This window comes from Poecilia latipinna, unplaced genomic scaffold, assembly GCF_001443285.1.
Source record: "Poecilia latipinna isolate Pla-1442-1.1 unplaced genomic scaffold, P_latipinna-1.0 Scaffold1039, whole genome shotgun sequence".
NCBI lineage: Eukaryota > Metazoa > Chordata > Actinopteri > Cyprinodontiformes > Poeciliidae > Poecilia > Poecilia latipinna.
This window is the reverse complement of record NW_015113655.1, coordinates 132850-158242: the sequence shown is the minus strand read 5'-3', so window position 1 is coordinate 158242 and position 25393 is coordinate 132850. Positions and strand designations below refer to the sequence as shown.

At 38.9% G+C, this 25393-nt stretch overlaps 1 protein-coding gene across 4 annotated transcripts in view; it reads right to left on the bottom strand.

Annotated features, from left to right (window-relative positions):
* The window catches only part of LOC106959036 (voltage-dependent calcium channel subunit alpha-2/delta-2-like), a 210323-nt gene that overhangs the window by 63990 nt on the left and 120940 nt on the right, over positions 1-25393 (bottom strand). For 2 of the 4 annotated variants that reach the window (XM_015051294.1, XM_015051295.1), the window contains exon 5: positions 4129-4173. The exons of the other annotated variants lie outside the window; for them this stretch is intronic. In XM_015051294.1, coding sequence (XP_014906780.1) covers positions 4129-4173 — 45 coding nt within the window. The remainder of the gene's footprint in view (positions 1-4128; positions 4174-25393) is intronic. 4 annotated transcript variants of the gene reach the window in all.

The following is a 25393-nucleotide window of genomic DNA, read 5'->3' as shown; positions in this document are numbered from 1 at the left end:
CTGCATGGTCTCCCGTTTTGTTACGACCTTGAGCCAGTCGTAACAGTCCACTTCAGTGGTCTGTGTGGATTTATAACATAAAAAAACCACAAGAAGCACAAGAAAATGGCTTTTAGACAGCTGCCCACTGTAGTGACCGACATGCAGGTTAAAGAAACTTTCATATCCACAAATAGTTACAAATGGTTTTTTTTGTTTTGCTTTTGCAACACAGTTGGGTTTTAAAATGTTGGCTTTTCCCTAAGTTGACTGTCAGAGCTCAGTATTTGTTTGTCATTTGGAGTGACTAATTCTCTCAGTGTTGAGCTGTCGCCCCCCCCTTCCTCCAGAAGAGCCCAATCATAATTAACCAAGGCAGTGTCTAATTAGAAGCTGAATAAATCCACACAGGAAAGACTGATTGGTTCATTTTCTTCAACCATCTACCACCTGTTTTGCTCGATCCATTACCCAATTTGTTAATTTTATCTCCCCGTTCTCAAGGTTTAATTAAAGACTGAAGGGGCCAGAGATGACATTTCAAATCTTCTTCCAGTCCCGCCCTGCGCCGACCACGGCTAACCCGAAGCATCACTCATGGACCTGGGTGTGCGTCAGATCAAAGCGACATCACACACACCTTCTGCCAGGATAAAACAAACATTCATCACTCCACAGATGGGAGCATTGTTACGTGACGGTCCGGGATATCGCGCCAGTCATGCTGTAACAGCCTAAAAGCAGAAAAGGTTTGATTGACCAACATCATAATCAAAGTTGTAGCAATTCATTTTATGTGTTTGAAAGTCCTGCTGCAAGCAAATTACAACCTAGAGTCATGATTGGCAGTATTTCTCTACCAGGCAGATTAAAGTGCTGCAATTAATGTGAAATTATGCAGACCAAAGAATATTTTTATGTTTTAATTGCTCTTTTCTCTAGAATGAGGCGTAGCCATTTCTTTCTAAACATACAGCTCTGGAAAAAATTAAGAGACCACTTAAAATGATCAGTTTCTCTCATTTTACTCTTTATACGTAAATGTTTGAGTAAAATGAACTACTGACAACATGTCTCTGAAACGCCAAGCAAAAATGTTCTATTTATTTGCAGAAAATGAGAAATGGTCAATGCCATTTCTCAATGCAAAGAAATCAAGTTAATATTCGTTTAGAAACAACAATACTGATGTTTTCACTCAGGAAGAGTTCAGAAATCAAGATTTGGTGGAAAAACCAGGAGGTTTCCAATGGTTTCTTAATTTTTCCCAGAGCTGTAGAGTTATTACCGCCATGGTAAAGATGTATAAAAAAACCTTCATTTAAATGAATTACTGCTGAGACTCACTCCCACACACTAAAAAAATGTAAACAGATCTAATCTTTAATTAAACACATCTATTTAGGAATAAACTCTTACATAAATAAATTATAGTAGAGTCTACACGGGTTCTAAGGATTCAGAACTAGATCACCTTGTTCTTGTTCAACAGAGTCCATGTCTTCTGCACACAGTCAAACTGGTTTCCAGTGCAGTTTGGACTCCACCAGTCTGACTTTTTCAGACAGAATATGATCTAAATATATCAACAAAATCTGTTCTGCTGATATATTTAGAACAGTGGTCCAAAGTTGGTCTTTGAGTGCTGCTGTCTTGCATGTTGTGATCTTTCTCTTGTTTATCACAATGGAAAGATCAGAACCGTCGTTCATTGCAAGGCTTCAGTAAAACCCGATGACATGCGGAGAAGGTAATTAGGCTGTCTGAATCAGGTGTGTTAGAGCAGGGACACATTTAAAACATGCCGTGACCTTCAGCATGCACAGACGCACTTTGCAGTCGAGTGTTGAGAGTACAACCCAAAAAGGTTAAGTGCTTTCTTTAAAATTAAGAAATGCTGGTGTCTTGTTCATGAGAGAAGGATGGATGCAGCATTAGAGACGAGAAGGCAGGCTTGGGAATCTGGCAGTGTCAAGCCTGCTGTAGTTTGTTGCAGCAAAGACGGAGCTAGACGAAGAGAAAAGGCCTTTTAATTTACCATGTTAAGACTCTACTTGTGGTTATGTGATATGGATCCTTTCTGAAAGAATCGCCAATGAAAGCGCCTGATATGAGTTTGCTGTGTTGAGCAGCTGCACCCGGGTTTTAGGATGTGGTGAGGCGCTAACGCATCCATGAGGAACTAAGGATGCGTTCACACCTGCCCTCTTTAGTCTACTTTAATCAAACTCTGGTTTACTTGCCTAGAAAGTCCAGTTCATTAGGGGAAATGTGAATGTGCAATTAAAACCGAGGACTCTGTTCGCTTGACATGAACTCTGGTGTGGTTTGAATGCACATGTGAACACCAAGTGAACTGGAGACCGCTCCAAAAGCAGGAAGTGGACTGTAGAGCAGGGCATTCTGGGTAAATAAAACCTAAACAAACGCTAGAGCTAGACAAAGTGTCTAGCAGGAGAAACGGATCAAGGCCTTTTACCAAAAACAAAAATCTTACAATTGCTAAAATTTGATGCCACTCCATTTTTCAAAGAAGGAAGTTGAGCTCATGTCTTCTCCAGAGCTTTTTGAGTCGTTTCCTTCAGTAGTTTGTGATACAGCGCCACCACAGGCGAGGAGGTGAACAGGTTTTCCAAAGAGCTCAGATCGCTTCAGACAGTGCAGATTGAAATTTAACCACATGAAAATGTGACAAATGTTGACATTTTGATCCCTAAATGAACAGAGTCTCCTGGACGGTCAGGTGTGAGAAAATCCTGAGTATTTCTGCTGCTCATCATCACAGGAAGGAGTCAGATGTGGTTCCAGCAACTCTGTGGAGGTTTTTTTAAGAGCATCGCACTAAAAGAGAGGAGCCGTCTGTCCATTCTGGACTGGGTTGTTCGATAAGGGATGTCTGGGTGTTTCTCCTTGACCCCCTTCCCTGATGAGCCAATCCACAGCAAATACATATAAGGATGGACAGATTTATTGTAAGACTTTATGCACAACTTCACCAGGATCACCAATAATTGTGGATTGTACTGTTTATTTTATTCAATACCCAAATAGGCTTCTTTGTCTGGTTTACAGCAAGTTTAAAAAAAAAGTTAAGAAAACCTGAAAGTGTCAATAAAAAATTCTTTACCATAAAAATGAATATCGGACATGCTCGGGTACATTACACTTCACTTTTGTAATAAGGATGAAGCGACAGGGGGAGAAATTAACGAGGTGCGGTGCACAGGAGGGGAAAAGAGCCTGACAATGACTTACCTTTTGCTTGAAACCAATTTCATGTGACATCCTCTTTATAGTTCAGGATTATATTCAAGCATCAGAGCTTAACCGCAGAGATTCACTAAGTGAGACCGACTGGGAGGGTTGCTGGTGGGGACTCGGAGAGGAACGACCTCTGCCTGACTCCCGCCATCGGTTCCGGGAGGTCGTAAAGTTGTAGACGAGCGGGTCAGAGGTGCGTCACAGACTCGGCCTCAGTGTGCCATGTTAATGATGACCGATGTTCTCCAATTAGATGTGCTGACAGGCCCTAAAGCGCTGTGTCATTAATCACGACACTGTCGTGCACAAAGAGAAAATCACACCGTGATTTATTGCTCCTCAGCTTCTCTTTCCTCACTCTCTGCTCCATCTCCTCCCTGCTCTGGTGATCTAAAGGGGATTCTTCCCCGCCTCCTTGAAACTTAATCAATCAGTCGGTGTGATTTCAAAACGTACTCTGTGCAGGAATTCCAGGAAAAATCTATTTGTTTAGCCTCTGAAACTTTCCTTTGACTGACATAAATAAGAGACGTCCAACGGCAGCAGTTCAGGTTGACCGCCAACAACAGGCTCATCCATCGGACAAAAGGACGGGTCTGGGGGAGGACACCAGGATTCACAGACTCATGCATGTCGACCTGGCCGTGCTCACCAGACAGCAGTGCCAACTCACTAATGCACACAGACAGCGCAGGATCCTGCGACCCGAGAAGGAAGGGCATCAACACCGAGAAGGCCAGGGGAAGGGGCGGGAAGGGCTTGCAGGAAGGGGTGAAAGGGAACAGGAAGTGGATTGAGTGGGATTTTGTGCGTCTGGAGGGGTCAAGGCAGGCAGACGGTGCGAGGAAACGGGGGGAGGGGTTAGGGAGAAGTCCATACTGTACTCACATAGTCTGAATCCGCTTTCGAATCGTAGTATGAAATGGCATTCTCCTGTGCAGAAAAGAAAAGTAAGAAGAAAAGATGGTGAGAGAAGATATAGCTGTGCCTATATCAGTCCCGACCTGTGGCGGTGAGCAGGAGAGAGAGAAAGTCATGGTTATATTCAATCACACCGTTCAGCATGAGAATATAATCAGCATCACAGAACACAGGAGGGGTAGTGTGATGTAAAATGATAGTCATGACGAGGCAAGATGGACAAAACTTGCGTTCAGCACAAGTTTGAATCTCATAGTGTGAAGTCGGATGGTCTGAGATGAAGCCAGAAAATCGACCCAGCAGCACAGTATTGCATTTTTCTCCATCCAGATTTTGGAAACCAGAAGGTGGTATAACATAAAAACCAATCACATAGACACAGAAATACAGGGGAAGAACGTTCTAAACATGGAACATTTTAGTCAAAAGATAAATTAACGAATATTTATATCAACGCGGAACCAAAACATGAAGAGTCTCGCATACAGTGGACCCCCGTGAATAATGTTCACGGATTCACCTATTTGCAGATTTTTCTCCAAATTATTTCTAGATTTTTTTTAGAGCAGATCTAAAAAATGTTAAAGATTATGCAGCTCAGGGAGCTGAAATGCTCAGGCACAAAGCTAGTTAACAAACCTATTGGCTAAGCAGCCAATCCAGGAGCGCTATATATTTCCCTTGGCTCTGATTGGCTGTATTCACAAAGGAAGATGCATTAACTAGTTTCTGTTATGGTACTAAGACATTTTTCGATACAAATATTAATGTTTGTTAAGGTGAATTTGGTGTCTGAACTACTAAAAATGGTTTTAGAGAGGGTTTCAAGAACTTCAGCGATTTGCAGGTGGATACAGTCTGCAAAGTGGGGTTAGAGGTCGCAGTGAATACAAAATATTCACTGTCACATTAAACGATGACCTACAGTTTTTTGAGTGTTTGGATAAAGTGCGTTTCTATTTTTTGTCTAGATTTTAAGTCTGGATGAAGTCCCCTGGATGAAGCCCCCCTTATTGAAAATGGTCGAATTAAAAGATTTTCATTTTTCAGAAAATATCAGCCTATAATGGGCAAAATCTGCTCCAATCTTGAACTGCAGTCAGCAACCCCACAAAATCACTCAAGGGCAACAAACGACCTTGGAAAGAGTTTCAAACACATTTAAATTAGCCACATATTTTAAACCAAGTCAAATGTTACACAAAAGCACGTTTGAAACAAATAAACATTATTTTTTAGAATCTTTTAGTAAAATTTTTCTCTAAGTAGCCTCAAGGGGGTCGTTTCTGTTGTGGGTGTGGAGAAAAAAGTCAGCTGTGATTTTATGCTTTCAAGCTCTCTTTTCCATTTATATAACATTATAAAAAAAAAAAGCTTTGTAAAATCTTCATTTGGAAAATTAGTTTTTCTCACCTACAAATGAGTTTGCATGTAAATGAAAGAATCAAACAGAAAAAAGACTTCTTTGAAAAGCATCAGTGTTGGTGTGGACAGGGCCTTTTCCTCTACTTTCTGTTCTCTGTGGGAGTTTTATCACCCTCTGCTGTTAGTGTGGCGTTGAGGTAAACAGCTCCCAAGCAGAGAGCAGAAATGCGCGTACCAAAAGTTAAGAAGAGTGAAAATGTATCCCACTGTTTAGCTGTTCTGTTCCACTTAACCACTTGAGTTTTTAGCTACCAGGTTCTGATTTTTACACCAAAGCTTTCAGACTTCATCCACCCTCGTTCTCAGCAGGTCGGCTACCCAGTCGTCCCCGTTTCCCTCTCAGCTGGAGCTCTCATCCAGGTGGGCGTGAGGGTTTGGCGAGCAGCAGCCACCTTGAGGTCGGCCTCATTATGATGAGCAGAGACCGGCTGAGGACGCGATCTCAAGGGCAGCGCAGTGACTGACGCGCCTGCACCGGCAGAGCTGCGGTCGCAGTCTGGTGAGGGAGGCCGGCTGACAGAGAACTGTGGTTTAAGGTTTTACACGGTTTCTAATTATTTCTATCTGAGCATTAGAGCGAAGTAAGGGGTGATAACTTTTTGCTTTTCACACAGGCATTCTCTTCATTTTAGGTTGAAATTAATTTCTCTATATTTCTTGGCACTTAACTCAAAATTTCACACTGTAAAAAGAGACACTTATTGGAAAGACTGATAGATTATCATAATTAGTAAAAAATGTTTGGTTTAATACGCTGTAGGAGTCAAGTAATCGAGTCCAGATCAGGTGCTGCATTTTGTTTATTATGGAGGAGAAAAACATGTCAGCAAGTGCTACCTATTAAGAAAATAACATCTGCTTTGATTTATTTAAGAATGATTTAATTTGATATTGTATCGCAAAATATTCTAACTAAATAAGTAAATGTGCCTTGAAAAACTATCAATACCCGTTTTCACATTTTGTCACAAAAGTTCAATCTGCAGAATAAAGCTCTGGAAAAAATTAAGAGACCTGCAAAATGATCAGTTCTCAGATTTTACTTTTTATAGGTCTATGTTTGAGTAGAATGAACATTGCTCTTTCATTCTATGAACTACTGACAACATGTCTCCGAAATTACAAGCAAAAGCAGAAAATGAGAAATGATCAAAATAACAAAAAGATGCAGAGCTTTCAGACCTCAAACAATGCAAAGAAAACAAGTTAATGTTCATTTAGAAACAACAATACTGATGTTTTAATTCAGGAAGAGTTCAGAAATCAACAAGACCAGGAGGTTCAGTGCAGTGGGCACTTAAGTTTTTCCAGAGCTGTAAATTACTGGGAGTTTTCATCACAGTAGTAGTGCAAACATGTAGAGTAAGAGGGAAATGATACATGGTTTGACACAAATAAAAATATGAAAAGTGCAGAATGCATATTAATTTGAGCCCTTTTACTCTTTTACCCCTGGATAAATTCAGTATAAGTTGATGGGAGAGAGGTCCAGGAAAAGATCTCTGAACATACAAAGAAACACTTTAGCTCAGATCATATCCATGTGAATGACCTTCACCCAATCTAGACGCCTGAACTGAGACCAGACTGAGAAACGAGTTTTCACAGATATCCGCTTTGACGGGTACAATTACTTGAAAGGGAGAATGAGAAAACATTTTGGTCTGCAGGATGAGTTACTGATGACAACAACATTTTCAAATTACTTGCAAAATAAGTTAAAACTCATGTATCATTTTCCTCCCACTTCATAGTAATGCTTTACTTTATGCTGATTAAACACGTGAAATCCCATATAAACAAACCGCAATTTGTGGATGTAATCTGAGAAAATGTGAAAAACTTTGAGTCATTAATACTTTTCCAACACGCTGCACTATAGGGTATAAACTTGTTCCAAAATAACAGACTTGAATTGTACTGATAATTAATCAGACTGCAACCATAACTCAGTGCAGAAAAATTTAATACACGTCCTGCAATAATTTTCCTCTTGGATAATTAATCAAAATACTTTATCCTTAATTTAGATTGTTGAAATGAACAATATACTGGTGGGTATGAGGGTAAAAATATTTTAAATTGAACATTTCTGCTATTTTTTGTGGTAATTTGTTGGTAATCACCAACAGTTAAATAGGATTTGAAGACTTAAAACGAAACATCACTGCTGTTCCTGTCCATGAAAATATGTTTATGTTCAATTTCCTTCTTTTATCTCCTGCTAATCTTTTTTATTAAGTGTTTATTTTAAGAGTCCTTCCCCATTTTTTCTAGTTAAAGACCCTAGCACTTTAAAACGTAGCACTTCAATTTAAGAGCAAGGGATAAAATAGGATTCAGACACACCCTAACAATTACAGACATCATATTCAAAGAACAACTATTTCACTTTTCTAAACTTCTCTGGGTTACTCTCAGGATACGCCGCCTGAAGACGTCACTGCTAAGGTCTAGCACAGGTCAGCCAAGAAAGTACAGTCCCAAAAGAGTTGGAAAAAGGTGTGATCAAACTGAAACTGACGCCAACACAGCGTACCGATTGTGTTCAAGTAGGAACAAGAAGAGAAAGAACGGATTCTGCCTCCCTGACACACATCCTCAACTTACCAGCAGCTCCTTCCTCCCTCCAGCTCTGAAACGGATCAGGAGTGAAGATGGAAGGAAATGGGAAGAGCGGAGGGATCGGAGCGGATCAGTCAGGGAGCAAACTGGCTGAGTTGGAGGTTAGGTTTAGGTCGGGCTGATATGAGGGGATGGACGGAGAGAAGGGAGATGTATGGTGGTCGAGTGCGTAGAATGAAACAAAGAAAAAGACTGCCAGGGCTAAAAATAGCCGATGCTTTTGCAGAAAGAGTAGAGGAGAAAAACAGTGAAAGAGGGAGGGGAGACGGGGTGTTGTGTCTGCCAGCAGGACGGATCCGAAGCCCAGTCCTGCTCAGACTGGTTTGTCATTTCTAAGGAGTTTATTCTTACAGCTGCAGCGATAAAAGTCCTAATTCAGGACGACTTCCTGTCGAGAAACGCCTGGTTCTCCATATCCAGAGCCCAACACGAACAAACACCAGACAGCGGCTGTGTCTCCATGACAAACGTGGACAAATCTTCGTTTATATTCTGCTGATTCCGAAAAAAATATAAGTTTGCAATAAGTAGTTCTCATGTGACATCACACGTCCATGAACAGCCATCTTGGCAGGCGGTTGCTATGACAACAATGAACAAGCCACAAGCTTAGAACGAACTGTTGCCTTGTTCCTAACTTATAAACAATACAATAAGTACATTATAAGTATCACTCAGTCACAGATATTTATACTAAGATAAATATCAGCAATGTTAATGTAGTTATTGCTGCCAAACTAGCAAAATTACCTTAGCTAATGTAGCTTTTATCTACAAGCAAAGACAAATATGTAGCCTACATGTATGTTACTACATGTTCGTGCTTTGCGAGTCACCAGAACCTTTCTCTAGCACATTGGTCAAGAGTGTCTACATATTCTCCTTTTGTTGGTCTTGAATCCATGGGTCCGCTATGCTTTGCACAAGTGTTTGCCTACTGATCTGGTGCAGATCAGACTTGTGGGAACAATGTATTGCTGTGTTTACATTAAAGAAATGAAATCAAAGTCACACTGCCATATGCTTACTCAAGTGACAAGCCATCAAAACTCATGGCAGATCCGAATGAAAACAGCTACATGATATAATGTCCATATATCTCACATAGCTGATTTTGTCTTATCAGTCGATATAGATAATTATTGATTCTTTTGTTTTGTTTTAAAAATATGAAATACTGCCAAACTGGTGGCGTGACCTTTCATGTTTTATCCAGTTTTCACTGCTACTTAAGCTGCTGCTGCGCAAGTTACCCAACATGTAGTTGCTAGGTAACCGTAAGTTACTTAACAGGTTGTTGCTAGGTAACAAAGAGTGAGTGAGTTGATTCCACCCACCTAAAGTTTATTTTTCCACTGCCTACTTTAGACTTTAAAATTAACTTTAAAATTAAATAACAATATTGTCTTCATGTTGTTTCACTGTAAAGAACTGAGCTATAATAAACTAGAAGCTATTAAACGGTATCACCAAAAACAATGCATCCACTGCCTGCTTCTAAACAGACCACCCATGACCTAGATGCCCAACCTATTCTGATAAAAGCAACTAAGCTGTTAAAGTCCAGAAAGGCAACATACGTCAAGACAATATTGGACTAGATAAAGCCATATTTTTATCCAAATATTCCACAGCTGCACATTGAAGTTCTTTCCCTAGCAGCCCTGGGTAATTTGTCGTTACTCATGAAAGCAATCTGAGCACACATGCACAGACGAGACGGCTCAATGCTTGTGCTTCCAAAGCCACCATGACCCTGAGTCATGACCAGGGTCAGCGGAGCCATCTGCTGCAGCTGGTCACAGGTCTCTTTGGGTACGGATTTAGGTTAAACACACATCTGATTCCACATAAGCGCAGCAATTATCCTGCGCTGATCTCCTTTATGCACATGAACTGCATGTTGTTTACATACAAAGAAAATTGCATAAGGTATTGATTTAACTTCTAAATTCATTTGCACACATACAGATTGTGCATGGGATCAGTGTTGAATGTAGGAGAAATTCCCACCGACACAAAGTGCTATCAGTAAATTAAATCTATGACTCAGAGTGAACCAACAAATACAAAAAGGGAGACAAACACTGAGGTCAGGTGATGATCTCCTGCCCCTCCCCTGCATCAATCTCCTCCGCTCATCTTCTACACCCGCTATCCTCTCCTCACTCTTATCTCACTCTGCTTCCTTTCCTCTCATTTTGCTTCATCACTCCTCCTCCTCTTCCTCCGTCCCTCCTTCTCCTCCCTGCCATGTCTTATCTTCATCTCTCTCCTCCCATCTCTGTTTCTCCAACCAGCCTCCTCGCACCAATTTCAGACTTCGGCAAAAGCAGCAGCGTGTAGGTTAGATGTCTAGCGTTGCTATAGAAACCGCCTCTCTGCTCCAGATTACAATGTGACTTTGTCGCTGCTGAAAATGTCTGCTCACTTGAATATCTGAGCGGATACGTGTCCGCGTGTCTTTTCGCTCTGGTTTTCACTCAGTTTCAACATGAGAATGATTTGAAAAAAAAAAAACAAAAAAAAAAACACATCAGATGGAAAGATAAAATGTCCTCCACCTTAAAGCTGCAGTATGTAACATTTACAAAAAACATTTTTTTTTTCCATTTTTATTAAAACTGTCACCATGTTGTGACAGGATGAGCCAGATGAGAAAGATTGATCTGCTTCACCTCTTTCCAGAGCTACTACTGCTGTCTGAGGAATCACACAGTCAAAAACAACCAATCAGAGCCAGGAGGAGGGGCTTAACGCTGTCAATTAACCTCATGTACGCTGCTTAATGTGCTAATTTTGAAAATCAATTTATTGTTACAGAAAACATTTGCCCAGGGTCATCAGTGGCTATGCTAACTAGCATTAGCATTCATAGCAGGCTATGTTGTAGTGAAACAGCTTAGCAAAGAAGAAGAGGGAGGTGGTGAGCATGAGTGATTGACAGCGCTAAGACCTCTGATTGGTTGTTTCTGACTCAATGATGTATTTCTGCAGGTAGCACTGGGTGAAGACACAAGAGTTTTATTTTTTCACAAATTACCTGTCTGATATGACACTGTCACAACATAATGATCATTTTAGCAAAACATTTTTTTTTATAAAAGTTACTGAAGATTTAAGGTCACATCCTTTAACACCTAAAATTTCAATATGTGCAATTTGTTCCATTAATGATTCGTGTGAGCAGGGCAACAACAGCGACTGAAAAATGGCCGACACACGGAGACGACTGCCACGTTGGGGTCCGCGCCATGAGTGAGTAGTCGCTAGGAGTAAACCTTTTGAATCTGAACTCCCCCGATGTGCAGGTGGAGACAGGCTGACATTTGAGTGTGTGACAAGCGCTCCATCATGGGCGAGGACAGATTACAGTCATATTCATATCTCCTCTGGACACCTGCTAATGATTTTATAATTACAGACGACACTCTCTGCCTCTGCTGTGCCCTGGGGTGTCCACACAAGCGTGAAGTAAAAAAGCCAAACACACACAAGCGGCACACCCTCTCCCAGATAGTCTAGCAATCATTCCTTCCACCAGTTTCCCTAATGGAAGCTGACATTATATCAAACACAATAAAGGATTTCATTTACTGCTCTTCATTAACCTGCACGCATCGGCCCCGAAAGGTAAACACACACACGCACGCACGCACGCACGCACGCACACACACACACAAAAAAAAAAACTCAGCTGCTGTGGAAATTCAGCAAGAAAAGACAAGAAAATCTTAACATTAGTTTGTAAAGTTTTCAGTTTGGATGCATTAGGAATGGCGGTACAGCAGGTAACAATGCCGTCCAGCTCCTGTGTTTGAATCCTGGCCGTTTTTTTCATGTTCTCCCTCTGACTGTGTGGGTTTTTCCTGGGTACTCTGACTTCATCCCACAGTCCAAAAGCAGGACTGGGAGGCGAGTTGGTCTCTAAAAATGATCTAAATTGCCCTTAGGTACGAGTGTGTGTGCATGCTTATCTGATGCGTTGGTGCGTTATGGGCTCCAATTTGACCTTGCAAGGTCAGACACTGAAACATTTTACCTGTTTCCAATCAGTGAATGCAGCATTTTGGAGGTTGAGGGAACAACACTCCTTGGTGTGGTTACAGATCATAAAAGACTCATAGTTGGCTCTATTGGGACCATAAAAATAAAGTTAGAGTAAGAACAGACATTCTTATTTTCTACATACCTAGACAAGCGATTGATTGACTGAAGCAAAGTGATAGAACGAAGCAAAATAAAGTAAGATGTTATATAAATGCTGTTAGAATGTCTTAATAGACCATAAGGTTAAAAACAAAACCCTAAGTAGAAAAACGGTAACACTTTATTTGAAGGGGGGTGAATAAGACTGTCATGACACTGTCATAAACATGACATAACACCTGTCATGAACATGAATAAGCCTTCATGAATATTTATGACTGCTGTCATAAAGTGTCATTTGGTAAAGTATGACACTTTTAATACAAAGTTGACATTATTCAAAATGTCTTTGTTATGACAACTTGACATTAACCAGGAAATCATTACTGTTTAAACTTTACCTTTAATAACATAAAGTTACCTAATTTTTAAAGTGCAATCATTAATACTTTTATAACAAATTTATATCAGTAATGATTTCTTGGCTAATGTCAAGTTGTCATAACAAAGACATTTTGAATAATGTCAACTTTGTATTAAAAGTGTCATAATTTACTAAATGATGCTTTATGACAACAGTCATAAATATTCATGAAGGCTTATTCATGTTCATGACAGGTGTTATGTCATGTTTATGACAGTGTCCTGACAGTCTTATTCACCCCCCTTCAAATAAAGTGTTACCAGAAAAACTAAAAGAAATAACTAGAAATACATAAAAAATAAAATAAATAAAAAGAATGGCTGTAAGAAAGATACATTTATTCAGCAGATAACAGGAAGGTCACCTCCATAAACATTTGTCTAAATACTTAATGACTGCATGCAACAAAATAAATTGTAAAAATGCTTTTCTTTAAAACTTCTAACAATAATTGAGGATGTGCGATCATCTTAAATCACTGCTGAAAAATTTGATTTTTGCATCTCTGCTTCTTTCTCTACTCTGTCACTTTTTAGACCCCAGAGAACCTTACCACCAATATTAAGTGGTTAAAAGTACAAAAACAAATGAAATTACTCAGTTTAAGCAACAGATTAAGCCCACCAGTATAACCTCCACCTCTCAACCATCACTCCTATTGCTCACACACTTGCACCTTACAATTTGCATTATTTTTACTCGGTAATGACTGACATCTAATTTCTTCTGGAACACAAGGGCATTCTCACTAAAAGGACAGTTGTCAAAAAAAGAAAGAGGAAAATCACATGAATGCCATCAGAAACTAATTTGCTCAGCTCATTTCCTTTAGTTTATGTGGCCCAGAGGTTTTTCCCAGTATGAAAAGGTGAACATGTGATTTTTAAATGGCTGTAAATTAATCACAGACGTGGAAAAATGTCAGAGATCTAAAAGCCCTTCAACTGCTCTGATCTTGAACTGGGGAGGTCATCTGAATAAGATATGAAACATTTTATGTTTTCAAGAAACATAAAATCCTAGAAAAGGTGCAGGTGCTTAAACACAAAATATGCACTGTTTTCCTCTTTTACCCTAACAGGAGGGAAAATACACTAGTGCAGTTCAGTCGATTCCCGAGCTTTAAAAACACCTTTGTACATTTTGTACTTCATTTGTTGAAATCAGTCTGCCCAGGAGAAAAGTGACTGGACAACAACAACACATCCTTTGTGAAGGATGCACAACAATTTTGTGCAGGGCTGCTATTGAATTTGAATTTCTTTTGTCTTTTGTTTGTCATGTTCCAGCCGCTTTGTGATGAAATCCACTGTGATTGTCTCCCTTTGTATCAAACATTCAGCCAAACGCTACACACTGTGTGTATAAAGAAGGAAATTAGATGCAACTCCAAGCGTTAAAGTGTTGTTTCACTTGATTCTTGGGGATTTATGTTTTTAGAGATAATGTATCTGTAAATATCTCAGTCCTTAAAGGGCCAGATGTAAAATGCTCTAAGACCAGAATGCACCTGTTGAGTGTTTTTCTTCTTCTTCTTCTTTCTTTCCTTGTACTTGAATGTGCCTTTGTGAAGTGGCCAATCTGCACCAGCAATAAACTCTTATTTTATTGCTGGTGCAGCAAACTTCATGTGTTTTTCACAAAGAAATGTGCTATTTATGTTAAACGATGTTTTACAAAGAAAAAGATTCCCTTATGATGCAGGGTGGATGGCGTGAGAGATAAAAACGGTGCAAAAACACAAAGTATTACCAAGCATCTTTGGTCTAATCTCTACTGCAAATATCCCAGCACACTTGAAGTAAGACAAAACTAATTAATAAATAATTTTTCATCTAGAAATATGAGCTTGTTTTAAGTCAATAAATCCTTAATATTGACAAAAAAAATTACTAGCTCCATTGGAAGATTATTTCTCTTACAACAAAACGTTTTTCCCATGTTACAATAAGTAAAATAATTGACCAATATGGTAATACTGACTCAAATAAAGATCACATTTCTTGTTGAAAAGTTAGTTTTGTCTTATTTCAAGTGTACTAAGATATTTGCTCTAGAAACTAGAGCAAAAATACTTTGAAAAATTTTGTGTTTTTGCAGAGAAGGAAGCATATTTGAACATAAATGTCAATATTTTTTTTTCATTTTGTGCTTTTTGGGTTTTTAAAAGCACAAAAACAAAAATAAATCAAACCGATATAATTTTTTTGTGCCTCGTAGGTCTAAAAACTAAATGAAATGTGTGTTAAATGAAGGTGGGGAGTTACTGTTGCACAGACAGAATCTCACTTTAAGGTTCTTCTATCTTCTTATTGCACTGAATCACAATTGGCAATTTGGATGTTGGCCTCAAAACTGCGTAGCCAATGTGTTTGAGTTAGAATGCTTTTAAGAAAATGTGTTGTCTCACAAAATGCCTGCCCATAAAGTGAAGCCAATAAATAAAACAACCAGGCACCTTTCTATAAAATTAAAACTTTTGGCCTGCAGGAGGAGAAAGAGGGAGAGAGCGACTAAGCTTAAATGAGACGCAGATAAAGGAGTGCATGACAGCGGCCTTGGGCGCGGCTGAATCCCTCTTTTTCTGTTTTCTCGTTGGCATGCTCCACATCTCCAGGCTCTTAAGCGATTAGGGAGCTGCGGAGACCGTGCCGTCCAAGCATAGCTCCATGCAGATGTTCATTTTTATGCCAATAAACAAACGTGCCCCCAGATTAAAGCTCCAATGCACAGTGCAAATTCAGCAGAGTGAATGGCATTCTCCATGCTTGTGTCATCAGTGTCCTGCCCCCTCTTCAGACGGAGCCTCATGGCCCGTTCCAGCTGCACACTCACTTGAACGACTTGCACAGGGATGGGCAAGACGAATACGGGTTGAATAAAGAAGTGAAAACAAAATGAAAATAAATGCTCAATTTTAATAAATGTGGCTGAAAATGCTGCAGTTATATCTCATGCCCCCAATTTTACCCATCAATCTGCAATTTCCAGCCTTTTAACATCTCTTTGTAAACATCCTGCAGGTCTCATTATTTCTTTCCCCTCCTCTTTTCCGTCTCTCTCTTCCTGAGCCTGACACTTCCCCTTGGTAAAAGCAGCTAAATCACTCTGTGAATATTCCAATCCCCGAGATAAGAAAAGGAGGCTTTGTCCTGCTGCACTCTGGGTAATGCTGTTCTCCATTGTTGGATGACAGGGCTCCATAGAGAAGCAGGTTTTAATTCCGATAGCATCTCCACCCTGCATGGACACAATGCCAGATAAAAACCCCTATCCAGCGTGACACACACATGCCAGCGTCCCCCAAACAAGCCTCAATCTGTGCAGCACAGGAGAAAGGTGGTGTAGCACCGAACAGAGACACACAAGATAAACCGGTCACAGCAAAATGAACGCTATCACATGATCCCAGAGCAAATGCAATTATTGCCCTGGTCTAACATTTTACATCTATAGCCACACTGACCATTTATGCACAATCTGAACCTCCACATCCAATCCCACCGCAGCCTCTGTATGACACGGGTGCACCAACGTTTCTGAGCAGAAAACGATGCCAGGTTCTACTTTTGCAGATGGGCTGAATGCCGATTTTCATTCCTCTGAGATTTTTTAAGCCACATTACCTCAGCTAGTCCTGAAAAGTCAGCCGCCCCGACCCATCCCCCACCCGCTGACCGAGTGCCCAATCAACAATCAGCGCTGGCCAAAGGAAACCTGTAATTTTCGACCCTGTAATCATTTCTATCAGATGCTTTGCTGTCCTTCACAATGATTTGAAAATTTAAATGACAATGGCCACTTTGCTTTAACATATCTGCAGGCAGCCACCAACGACAGCAGGGATGCAATACGGCACGAGTAAAACTCCAGCTGCACCTGACCACTCAGAAACGTAAAACATGGCTCCACTGAGACGACACATCCTCACAACGACACAGACACTTTAGAAGATACACAGATTAGAGCACAAAAGTATTCACATCCTTCAACCATTTTTTACATTGTCTCTTCAATAAACATTCAAAGAACTAAAAAAAAATACTCTGGTCACATGAAACCACAGTTAAAGCAGCATTATGCTGAGGAGACGCTTTATTTTCAACAGGAGCAAACAAGTTGGTCAGAATTGATTGGAGTTAATTTGAGCTTAACATGAAGTAAAACTCAAATAAAACCTGTTGGAGGCTGAAAAATCCTTAAGACTGGGGTAGAGCTTCACCTTTCAAAAAGATAACAACTTTAAACAGAGAAAACACTTTAATTCAATTCAAGGCTGGTAAAGTACAGCTGTACTCAGGTAAAAGTAGCACAACTTCAACATATTTTTACTTAAAAGAAATTACTGAAGTAAGAGCAGAAAAAGTGTTTGGTAAAAAATCTATTGCAGCACTGAGAAACTGATCATTTAATATTTAAAAATCATCAGATGGACCAAAGTATAAAGTTAAGTAGAAATTTTGGTATTTTAAGGTAAAAATTGCAATGATTCATATAAGCAACAAAAAGTAAAATCAGGCAAAAGAAAATGTATTCAAATCAGTTTTTTTCAGTATAAAAACTTATGAAACTTTAACAGGTTTGTTCTTCATTCAGTGGGAAGAAGAACAAACTTCATATTAAAATTACTCAAGTAAAAGTAATATGTACATTGAAGTAAAAATACTGTTAAAAATCATTTTTTAAAAGTTATTCAAGTAATGTAATTGACTAAATGTAATTAGTTACTACCCAACTCTGAAGTGAATTATTTTGCCCCTGCTGCTACAAAATAAAATTTGTGTAAAATGTGTGTAAAATCATGAACAAAAATACTGAATAAAATAATCTGTAATGAAAGCTAAGGGGACAGAATGAATCATCTAATTGCCACAAACAGGAAAAAACTTAATTTTGAATGATTGAAAAGTGATTAAAAAAATATAAAGAAAATAGGAGCTAAAAAAGATTAAATTGGATTTCAAAGCTTTGTTCCAGTGGTATCTATCTGTTGTAGGTACTCTATGTTTTTATGCTGTACTCTATGGATGTACTGCATAAAAACATTCAGAAGAATTGGTAAAATCAGCTCATTTTCCCTTTATAATTAAAAACATTTCTTATTTGGCTCTATAGGAGCCTAAACGCTTAATGTGGCTACATGTGTAGTTGCAGACTCTTGGTATAGTCAAAGCTCAGATGTAAAGTTTTGAGTGTAAGGCTCAACAAACATGCATGCCACACTTTTCAGATTTTTATCACATGTTCTTTTCCTCTGACATGCCACTATGCACCGAGAAAAATGCTAATAAGATTCACGCAAATTTGTAGTTTTAACTTGACAAAATGTAAAAAGATCAATGAAATTAAATAACATATACAGCCACATTTAACATGAGGCTCATTTGTCAGATTAAAAGCAAGTTTTGAAAAAAACAGACTCTTAAGCAGGTACTAAATATATTTTACTTTGATCTCACATTTCTGGAATAAAATGTTTTTTGTTACTCGTCTTATGTAATATTCTTAAATGTCATGTTTTTATTAGCTGTACACAGAAAATATCATTAACGAAAAAAGAAACAGCAGTCTGTGTAATTTATCCATATAATGTGTTTCACTTAGTGCAATGAATTACAGAAATAAATTAACCTTTAGACAATATTCTAATTTAATTAATGGATCTCTAGCAGTGAAAACAGATATGCGTCTTGAATTTTGTTCCTGAAACTTAAAAAATGTTCCCTCTGTAGCCAAAGTGAGATATTTGTCATATTTGTCAGGCTGTCAGTGGAGGCAGCAGACACTTACAGCCAAGAGCATAAACAGAAACATGTGATTCAGGTCTCGTTTGTGACCCATGCATCAACTATCTTTCTCATCCATCTTTTTTTCACCTTTTTCCTCACTATAAAAAGACCAAAATGGTTTAAAAACTTGCCTCTGGCCAGAAATTATTCTGATAATCCCTAAGAATTGAAATCTGTCACATATTCTGTAATGCCAACTCAGAATCCAAAAATGTTTTTCACCGAAGAAAGTTATCACCAGTCCATATTTCATTTTTTTTTAGGAGTCTGCCCCGAATAGACGGCACAAATAGAATCAGGTTTACCCTTTAAAATGACATTTCATGGGTTTTGACCGTGTGGTGAAATGTGAAAATCAGGGTCTGCAACATGGCTCGCTGGATTCCTCTGACTATCGATTCCCATCTTCTGTGAGGCAGGGGATCGATCGGAGGGATTTAGACATGGGGGCCGCTTTCTAAACATTCCCTCCTGGCAGGCAGGCTGCATCCCAGCTGGCCCGACTCCGCCTGACAGAAAGCTTCACCGCCACACCTGAGCTGTTTTTATTTGCACAGATTTTCCATCTCAGATTTTTTCATTAGTTGTTTTCTTATTTTAAAGCATCTTAGGCAGCGTTCACACTGCAGGATGAAGTGACCCAATATCCCATTTTTTGTCAAATCTGATTTTTTTAAAATAATTTTTTTTTTTTTTCAGTGATCGTTCATATTTCCAAATATATGAAACTTGTATGTGATCTTCAGTGTGAACTGCAAACAAGCTGAAAGTTTCCTGCATGTGCAGTAGAGGGCGCAATAATGTCGTACATAGAGAGCGTGCTCAGTGTTTTGCCAACCGCCATAAACAAGACGAAGAAGAAGTGCTCAGTCTTTACGTTAGCATGCTAACGGTGGAGCATATCTTACGATTTTAAAGTCGTTCTCCAACCGGAACCAGCACTTTAACAACCCAAACCTCATTACAGTCCACCATGATTGTTGTTTTTATTCCCGCTTGTGCGTATCAGGACGCAGCATAGTGACGTTTGTCGAATATCAGTGACGTTCAGGTAGGATGAATGTGGCCTAAACTGACCAGACTGTCATGATCAGATGCTGAAGATCACCGATACTTGACAAACCTCACTGTTCTGCATCCTGATACGCGCAAGCGGGAAGAAAAAAATCATGGCGGACCGTAATGAGGATTAAGTTGTTAAGTGCTGGTTCCGGTCGGACAACAACTTCAAAATCGTAATCTATGCTTCACCGTTAGCATCCATGTTTACTTCCACTAACACCGAGTACTTTTTCTCCCTCTTCTTTAAAACACTGAGCGATATTGCGCCCTCTACTGGGCATGCAGGTCGTTTGCAGTTCACACTGCAGATCACATACAAGTCGCATATTGTTGGAAGTTTGAACGATCACGGCAAAAAAAATACAATTTCACAAAAACGTCAGGCTTGGTCACTTCAGGCTGCAGTGTGAATGTAGTCTTAGATTCAACATATTCCTCAATGTACCTGCAGTTTTTGTTGAGAAAAAATATTTGAGACAAAATTGAAACATACAATGGAAAAAGATACAGAAGCAGCAGCAGGAGGAAAAAGAAGCTCAGAAAAAGGAGGAAAAAATGTAAGTAGGCCATTTCAACACTGTCAAGCACCACTTAAACAAATTACAAAAGCTTACAATCAAGATGCAGAAATTACAAAACCGTTGGGTCACCACAGCAACCAAAAGTCTAATCAAAGCTGTGATCAGTGTAGTAGATGATGGAATGAGAAGAGGAGGAGATGATGAAGACGAGAGAGAGGCTGCAGTCAAAATGGACCTCTATGCCGTAAATTGGGCTGAGAAAATAAAACAGCTTTGCTGGTCAGTCAGTCTGTGGTACACAGGCTGGATATTAGAAAACACTGAACTGAGATAATATTCCTGAACATTGCAAAGATGATACCAATGCATTGCTGCTTTCAATTAACCTCAGGTGTCAGAACAATGACATGATCGTGTTCAAGGTTCAAATCTGACAAAAATGTTGAACTTGCTAACTGCTGTACTCTTCGATCAGGTGCACCATAACAAAAATAACCCAATAATGATGCTTTTATCAATATTTCTACATTAAAGTGGGCAATAAGCTGATCAGGTCCAAAGTTTTGGGGCTTTTCAATATTCTGTGTCTGAATATTTAAAAATATCGAGACATTACGTCGCCATAGTGTTAGCATGCTGGAAGGATCTGTTCTCCATGTGTGCAAGTGTTGCACACTTAATAATTAAACTCATATCCGTTTGTGTGATTTCATTGGTTCTTTTTATTGTTGACAAATAGCCGTGTGTGCAACACTTAAAACTGCATAACAGGCAGTACACATAATTTTGATGAGCTAATTTCTGTACATTTGCTAAGTTAAACTTAAGACTTCTGAAGCCATGATGATCGAAAACAAACAGCTCTGGAAAAAACTAAGAGACCATTTAAAATGATCAGTTTGTCTGATTTTACTTTTTATAGGTCTATGTTTGAGTAAAATGATCATTGTTCTTTTAGTCTATGAACTATTGATAGCATATCGCTGAAATTACAAGCAAAACTTTAGTATTTATTTGCAGAAAATGAGAACTGGTCAAAAGAACTAAAAAGATGAACCGCTTTCAGACCTCAAATAACGCAAAGAAAACAAGTTCATGTTCATTTAGAAACAACAACACTGATGTTTTAACTCAGGAAGAGCTCAGAAATAAATATTTGGTGGAAAAACCAGGAAGTTTTCAGTGGGATTCACTGCAGTGGGCTCTTAATGTATAAATTCTTAAAAACAACTTAACATGTTTGATACCTTAAACTTGAGTAACTTAGTGATTTAAATAAATTAACTTCATAAACTTATATTGGCATTTTTGAATCTGGTATGTGAGTTAACTTGTCATTAAAAATACACACTCCTTCAGCTATTCTTTTCTAATCAGAGTGGAATAAATAATAAAGTCCATCCAATAAAATAATAATAAAAAAAACCAACAGGAGACCCTTTTTCTTTGAAGCATTGGAAATAAACAGCAAACAATGTTGTGAAGCCAAACTAAGGGCATCACAGGTGGCGTTTCTTAAATGGAAAACATGCTGCAAGTAACAGCATTACAAACAACACAACGATCGCACATAATAAACCATTTTTATCCCATACAGACTGAGAGGGTGAGCTCAACCAAATAGCGTTTGGGACAAAGTGATGATCTGGAAGAAAGAATTGAGTGAGACGTAATCTCAGCAGATAATTAAAAAAATATTCCTGCATCTGCAAGTTTTCCTAATTTTTTGCAGGCTTAAAAATATATTTCAAGCTGTAGTTCAGTCACGCTTCTCAATACTGTCAAGAATAAGATAATTCACTGCTCTACATATGTTGTATTTTTACTGAAATGGCTTGATGTATGTTGGCAAAACCTAAAAACCGTTGGAATGAAACTCAGTCGAGCTCCATTCATTTAAATATAATTATCAAATAAAAACAACACAATTATATTCCTATTCAAATGCACTTTAACAATTTTAAAAAATTAATACCAGTGTACATTTTCAGGTGACTTTGTTTTGTTTTACGGCTAAAAATCCAGTTAAACATAATTTACAGACTAAAGTTGACTAAAGTTGTCCAGTTGCTCAGCAGTTTAACTGACAGCGACGCGATGCGGTCGGGAAACATTTTACGATGACAAAAGAGGAAATTAAAGTGCAAAGAGAGCACAGACATAAAAACAAAACCATGTGTGAGTGTTGTGACATCTCTTCATTTCTGTCTATTTTACCAGAATCTGAATCTGTCCAGCGCAGCCCTCATGAGATTAATGTATTCTGTGGATAATGGAGCTGGCAGCCTTGAGGGCTCGGCTGAGAGTTGCCACAATGATTCTCAGTCATTTCCTCTGAAGGACCAATTTACGTCAAATTGAGGCATTATAAAAGGAGTCAAACTTGGACAAAGTGAACAAACCCTTGCAACTTTCACTTGCAACTCTTCAGGTCATGCTTCACCTCTTAAAGGGAATTCATTGAGAGTTCAAAGCGGGTCATATCAAAGTTTCTATTGAAATCGAATTATCTCAGAAGTTTTGCAGAATACCATTTTGATAACTGCCTACATAACTTTACAGGCTGAAAATGTGAAATGTTGGTTATATTTTACAGCACCGTAAAACATTTGAAGGTGGTTTAACTGGAAAATGAAATTCCACCTGCTGCCGGTAAAATGTAACTTAAGCCAAAAAGGAAATTGTTTTGGTTTTAACTCAGAAATTAAAGTTCATGAAGTTGATTTAACAACAAGAGACGAGTTGTCTAAACATTGTTTTTTAAGTTCATTAATCTTTAATTGTAACTTAATCCTGCAATTTAAGCTAAACAATTATTTCACAAAATGCAAGAAAAGAACTGAACTAGTAAAAGAGACACATTTCTCTATTATTTTACTCACATTATCAAGTTAAAAATAACTATTTTACTTTAGAATAATTTAAATTCTTGTTTCAAATTGAATGAACAAAATTTCTGATCTGATCATGAATTTTATTAAACATCACAATGAATTCTGCTAAAAACATTTAGTGTGAAATAACCCAGGAGTCAGATCAATGTAACGCATTTCCATCTCCGGATACAAAAACAAGCCGCTAAGCATTCTGGGAAACAGTTCTCACTCCTGAATTTTTCTTCTTTTTTTTAAGTGCCAACATAAAAACTCTAGTTTTCTCAACTCTTGGAGGTTTGACAAGATTAATAAAAAGTTAACACAACTTACTGCTGTAAGTTATCTTTCACAAACTCACACATTTAAACTAGCTAAATGTATTTGAGTAGGAGACAGTAGAACTAAATGCAATGTTTTACAGTGAGGCTGGATGCAGCTGAACATGCATGTGTACAGAGGCAAAGCGTGAACATGACTCCTATGCATCAGAGTGGGTGGCTGAGTGGAGATGAAGGGAGAAACAGAGGAAAGAAAAAGAGGAGACTGTGTTGTCCTATGATGAAAGGCTTGATTGATTAGAGAGTGATGATTGCAGTAAATGGCCTGGAAGATGGCTCCATCTCTGTTTCCCGTTTCCCCCTCGTCTCTTCCACCTTCTTCCCCCACGCCGCTTTCTCTCTCCCTCTCCTGGTTTCATCATGGCAGCCCATCAGCAGAGTGCCCCTCTCTCTCTCCTAATGGCACAGCTATTAGCACTAATGCATTTCCCAACGTACAGCAGCTGCCACATCACAATCTGAATGAAAGGACATGTCTTCCTCCAATCTCCACAATCTCCGTCCCGTCTTTCATCCAATCTCGTCTACCGGTTCCGAGGTGCCACGCTTCACGTCAACGCCTCTTCATCTATGTCAAAGCAGCCATCATCAGAGCCGCGGTGTGACAGAGGGGAAGAGCGGCTGATGATAATGTAGCAGATAATATATTGTTGATCATGTCATCAGTCTTAAAGTGATGATGATGATGACGACCAGAGACGATGTTTCATTTCGTGAATTCAGCCTTCGGTTTGCTCAAAGTTGTTATCTTAGTGACTCCAGGAAACACCGACTAACACTATTTGTACATGTGTCAAGATTCTCAACAGGCTTCATTAAGCGTTAAACAACTGGAAGTCAGAGGCAGCTCACAAATGACAGCTCCAAGCCAACAATCTGTGATTTTAAAGCTTTCTAAGAGAGCACATAAACAAACAGCAACAAACTACCACTGTTCAAGCTGACATGTGTTTGCATGTGCGTTCTCTGGATTTTTTTCATTTTACTTGCAGCAGACAAATTCAGTTTTCAGTTGTTTTTGGATACTAAGGGATATGCACGCATACAAATCCACAGCATGTACTTGACTACTATTTCAGCAGGAGGATAAGTAAATGCCAAGGTGTTCAAAAGTTAGAGCTTGAAATGGCAAGAAATAAAAATGAAAAAATAAGAAAGAAACATAGGGTGCTCTTTTTTTGTCGGAAATGTTGCTAGATATAGCAGGAAAGTGGATCAGTTGGTAACTGTTAACTGACATGAGCTGATGGTCTGTCAGTCAAAACTTTCTCACAGCAGAGCAAAAAAAGACAGCGGTTGATTTTTAGACCTTTGATAAGATCAGTGGATAAGATCGGCTTCACATTCAACTATCGGCTGATCACTGATCTCCCAAAACGAAGTAAATTAAGGTCAATTTATCAATGCACCCATAATAAAAAAAGACGCCACGGAATGCTCCAGATTGACCAGTTTTCTGCAGCTGTTGCTCCGCTCCTCAGGGTGTGTCACAGCTTTGCAGAGGCTGCAGAAACCCAAACTGCAGTCACACCGTGTCTTCCCTAGTTGTACATGGCGGCGTTTTAAAAAGCACAGGCTACTTGGCAACAAGCATGAGGAAATGAAAAAGTTGTGTGTCCTGCTGGGTTACAGCATTACTTTCTCTTGACCTCCACATTTGAAGTTTCCTTACAAGTTCATCTTCTGAACGTGTCTTCAGAGCTGGAAAGCTGCTTATAAGAGCATGAAGGCTGTTTCTACACTAAATTATTCACATCCTTTAACGCTGCTCTAAGGTTCATCTATTTATTTTGCTTACATTACACTGCTATGTGCTTCAAGTGTTTACTGTGTCTTTACTTTAAGCAAAATGTGAAATATCTCCATGAAAAGCCCTACCACACACACAGATGTTACATTAAATGTTTATCTAATACCATATATTCTATATTAAACAAGGAATTAAAAAGTGGAAGTTGTCAGTCAGCCCTAATTTTCATCTTTTATTATTTTTATTAATTTTTTTATGGTTTTAATGAAGATT